Below are 4,806 nucleotides of genomic sequence, written 5' to 3' on the forward strand. Positions count from 1 at the left end.
GATCTTTCATCCAACTCTATCACGAAAGCCACACAAAAACAAACAAATATAGCAATCTTAATAATGTTTTGTTTGTTCCGGTAGTCTTAGGGGGGTAGGCAAAGGTTTTTGAAGGGCACCCAGTGAAAATCCTGTCATGTAGACGCCTCCATCCCGTGAAAAGTATAATAAAGGTTAAAGCAAAGAAAACAAGGTTAAGTTTGAATATTGGGACTCTTAAAGGTAAGACGAGAGAATTGGCATCCATGTTGAACGAAAGAAAAATTGATAGAACCTGCATACAGGAGACGAAATGGAAAATAAGATAAATTTTATTATTTATAACAAAAATAAACTTTCCAAGATCTGCATTACCTCTTTCATTGCAGAATGTGTAAAATTAATATTTTCCCTTAAATTTCTGGAACCTTCTAGAATTCTAAAATTTATAGATATTTATAAAAATCAGAACTACTTCAACAAATGATTTGCTGTAAATTCTAACATTTTCTAGCAATACAATACCATTAAGGCTGCGTTCCCTCAGTGCTGAAGATGAGAGATTATTTAGTAAGGCAAAGGTTCTCTCTGATCCTCGCTCTGAAATTGATGATGATAATATAGTGATGATTTTATTATTATAATACGATTAAAATATATAAACCTTTTTATTTTTTGGTCAGATTTCTATAACAAATTTTTTTTTACATCTTCTTGATACATTTAGAAAAAATAGTGGTAGCGAAGTACGTTACATTTTTGCCAAAGTAGCGTTAGAGATAGAGCTAATTTCAATAGTGGCCTTTGACGACACTTGTTTAGATAATGTAAATCTTATAAGATCTCTAAAATTTTTAAAATCTTGTTCCCTCAGATTAATTCATATTAAATTATCTTTTATCCCGTAATCAAAGAAAGAATATAACTTTCTGGCACAATATACAGCATCATAACAAGTAAGCTTTCAAAATTGAACGGTCTATCTCACTCAGGGTTTAACATTTGCTCAAAATTCAAAAATCTTCACAGATCGTTGCTCTTTTGAAGATCAAAATATGCGAAGATTTTTTCGCTAAAAAAAATTTTGAGCTTGCTCAAAGAAGATTTTTGAGCAAAATAAAAAATATTTTTTGTAAAAAAATCTTCTATAATTTTGAGAAAATATTTTGAGAATTTTATAATAAAATAAAATCTTTTGTAAGGAAATCTTTATTAAAATATTTTTGAAATTTTGATCTTAAAATTTTTTGGTAAATTCTTTAAAAATAAAATTTTTGATATATATTTTTTTTTATTTTATTATGTTAATGAAAATATTTTTTTTGAATAGGTTGTGAATGTGAGAATTGGTCATTATACCGACTGCATTTTTTTTAATATTTGGAATAAGTAATAGTGATTATTTTAAAAATGTAATGTCATAATTTTAATGTTTTATATTTAATGTAAACTATAAAAGTGACAATTGTCATAATACTCATCTCAGAACCTTTAAAAATAATTATAATTAAAAAAGGCTAGTTGAGCATGTTTTGAGATGGTTTCAGTGATTGTAAAGCATATAAAGGTGACAATTGTCATAATAACATATGTTTTAATTGGAAATAGAGAAAAATGATTATTTCAACATGAATTAATATAATGTGTAAACTATAAAAGTGACAATTGTCATAATATTCATAACAGAACCTATAAAAATAATTTTATTTTTAGGTATTAAATAGGCGAGAAAAAATTTTTTGAGCATGTTTCGAGATGGTTTTAATGATTGTAAAAATTGTCACAATCGTTATTTTTGAACTTTTTTGAATTTTTTTGAAGCAACAGAGTAAAATAATAAATTGTAAACATGTTAAATTGAAATTTAAATGTGGATGTACCATAGAAAAGTGACAATTGTCATAATCGTTATTTTTAATCTTTTTTGAATTTTTTTGAAGCAAAAGGGTAAAATTATATATTGTAAACATGTTAAATAAAAATTTCAGTGAAGATGTACCATAGAAATGTGACAATTATCATAATTGTTATCTTTGAACTTTTTTGAATTTTTTTAAAGCAAATAGGTAAAAATATATATTGTAAACCTGTTAAATTAAAATATCAGTGAATATGTACCATAGAAAAGTGACAATTGTCATAATCGTTATTTTTAATCTTTTTTGATTTTTTTTGAAGAAATTATATATTGTAAACTTATTAAATTAAAATTTCATTGAAGATCTACCATAGAAAAGTGAAAATTGTCTTAATTGTCATTTTTAATCCCTTTTAAATTTTTTTGAACTTACAGGGTAAAATAATAAATTGTAAACTTTTTAAATTTAAATGTGGATGTACTATAGATAAGTGACAATTGTCATAATGGCCATTTTTAATCTTTTTTGAATTTTTTTGAAGCAAAAAGGGTAAAATAATAAATTATAAACATCATTAATTAAAATTTAAATGAGGATGTACCATAGAAATGTGACAATTGTCATAAACGTTTATTTTAATCTTTTTTGAATTTTTTTTAAGCAAAAGGGTAAAATTATATATTGTAAACATGTTAAATTAAAATTTCAGTGGAGATCTACCATAGAAAAGTGACAATTGTCATAATCGTTATTTTTAATCTTTTTTGAAGCAAAAGTATAAAATTATATATTGTAAACATGTTAAATTAAAATTTAAATGAGGATGTACCATAGAAAAATGACAATTGTCATAATCATTATGATCATTTTAGAATTTATTTGCTGAAACGAGCAGGTTTTTAGCTGAAGCCCATCCATGGGCGGCCTAGCTTAATAATTTTAAAAAGCGCGAGCGAATCGGTTACAAAATTTTAACAATTAGCGGGCTAAAAAATTTTAACTTTAGTTTATTATTTAAAATCTATTAGGTAAACATTAAAAAGAATCTATGAATATAATTCCCAGGAAATAAAATTCCCATTTTTTAAGATATTAAAAATTACAAAATTAGTAAAATAGTCACTATCTCCAGGTCTCTTAAATCTTTCTACATCTACATGTTGGTACCAATTAACATTATATTGTTTATTATATATAATCTTTTAGATTTTTCCTCACAGGAAGAACCATCTTATTCTCAAAATATTTCAAATTCAGTTTTATTTGGTATAACAAATAATTCTTAACCCAATCAAATAAAATTTTTCTACAATAAACTCTGATACCTATCATAAACCACAAAAGAAATATAGCAATTGGAGTCAGGAAAAAATATAAATAGCCATAAACAGAATAAGAGGCCATCCGTCAAACTCCCTCCTTCAAGGGGGAAAACGTATCGGTTTTGGGTACCATTACAGCAATGAAAATTAAAAAAAAATTTGAATTCAATTAAAAAAAAAATTATATAATACTTTTTTTCAATCTGGTGCCGCCTCGCTGGCACCAGCAAATTTCATTTTTTTGAGATTTTTATTTTCTTTAATTCATAAGGCAAAACATTAAATAAAAATAAATAAAGGAGGGAGAGAGAGAGACAATGGGAAAAACGAAAAGAAAAGAAAATGCATTTTTTATATCTTCATTTAACATTTGATTTTTTATAAATATAAAAAAAAACATTAAATAAATGTATCCCATCCAAATTTATAAATGGGGGTTTTATTTGGCCTCAATAAAACAATTATTTTATTCATTTTTTTTATTTTATATAACATTAATTCCTGATTTTTTATTTCAAAATATAATAAACAAGTGAAAATAAAAATAAAAGGAAAAAACAAGAAAGTTAAAATTAAAAATTACAAAATTTTTTTTTTATATATAATGCAAAATAAAAAAAATCTCAAAGATATTCTAAAGGAGCATTTTTTAATCGATTCTTTATCCTATTAGGTACATCAGTCCTTTTCCCATTATACAAATTCACAATGAAATTACAAAAAAGTAATATTGTAATAGGTGATTTTTTTGCTTCATGGCTAGAATGCAAAATGGAGCTGGAGGAAATGGATAATAATTTATCTAAAAGTATGTTGGAATGTTTAAACATTAGAGAAAGCTATCTTTTTCAAAATGACGCATTTCGTAGTGCGATATATATGGATCATAGATTCCATTATGAAAATGGAAAATATCCTTTGGAAGAAGATAAAATATTGGCCAGGGTAAATTAATAAATTTATAATATACATCTTTTTATTTTAGGAACATATATTTGCAACTTGGAAACAATTGCAAGCTATTGACCCTCATGAAGAAAATACAACTCTAGTTATGCCTTCCACTAGTGATTATAAAAAAACAAAACTTGACCTTTACATTGAGCGTGATTGCAAGAAGGGACCTATATTTTATGAATTATGTAATAGCGATATCAAGCTAAAAATAAAATCGTTATTATACAACAAAAGATTGCCATCCTCACAAGATATTTTGCAATATTGGGTTTCAAGAAAACACCAAGATGCAGAATTATTTAAATTATCTCAAATAATTCTTGCTGCTCCTTGCACCCAAATCTCAGTTGAGAGAGCATTTAGTGCATTGGCACTAACTGTAACCTCTCTAAGGACAAGATTAGACAAAGATATACTTGATGATATTTTAATTATATAGCTTAATCGTACATTGTTAAATAATGTGATATTTTAAATAATTATTTATATAACCTATTTCATTATAAAGTTATTGTTTACATTGAAATTTTAATAAATAAAAATTCATATATATAACTGATTTAGATTTTTTGTATGAATAGTATAATCAGAGGGGGGCGTATTTTACTAGATATATCCAAATAGTAGTTTCTAAGATCTAAAATTGATTTAAAAGATTAAAGAAAAAATATTTTTAAATTTGTTGTTCC

At 25.1% G+C, this 4,806-nt stretch overlaps 1 protein-coding gene across 1 annotated transcript; it reads left to right on the forward strand.

The window, feature by feature from the left end:
* The first annotated feature begins 3,832 nt into the window (after window positions 1-3,832).
* Window positions 3,833-4,576, forward strand: LOC135930747 (uncharacterized). The gene is made up of 2 exons (XM_065467540.1): window positions 3,833-4,105; window positions 4,146-4,576. Exons 1-2 carry the CDS (start codon window positions 3,869-3,871, stop codon window positions 4,554-4,556), a joined length of 648 nt encoding a protein of 215 aa, XP_065323612.1. The 5' UTR covers window positions 3,833-3,868; the 3' UTR covers window positions 4,557-4,576.
* Window positions 4,577-4,806: the final 230 nt, after the last annotated feature.

The sequence above is a fragment of the Gordionus sp. m RMFG-2023 genome, unplaced genomic scaffold (assembly GCF_954871325.1).
Source record: "Gordionus sp. m RMFG-2023 unplaced genomic scaffold, tfGorSpeb1-WG-v2 contig_39, whole genome shotgun sequence".
NCBI classification, from domain to species: Eukaryota; Metazoa; Nematomorpha; class Gordioida; order Chordodea; family Parachordodidae; genus Gordionus; species Gordionus sp. m RMFG-2023.

What these genes read in the sequence shown, in the direction of transcription:
- LOC135930747 (XM_065467540.1), top strand. Translation starts at nt 3,869, where the DNA reads ATGAAATTACAAAAAAGTAATATTGTAATAGGTGATTTTTTTGCTTCA. An exon ending in AAGATAAAATATTGGCCAGG is followed by an intron (nt 4,106 to 4,145) that starts GTAAATTAATAA and finishes TTTTTATTTTAG; the next exon opens with GAACATATATTTGCAACTTG.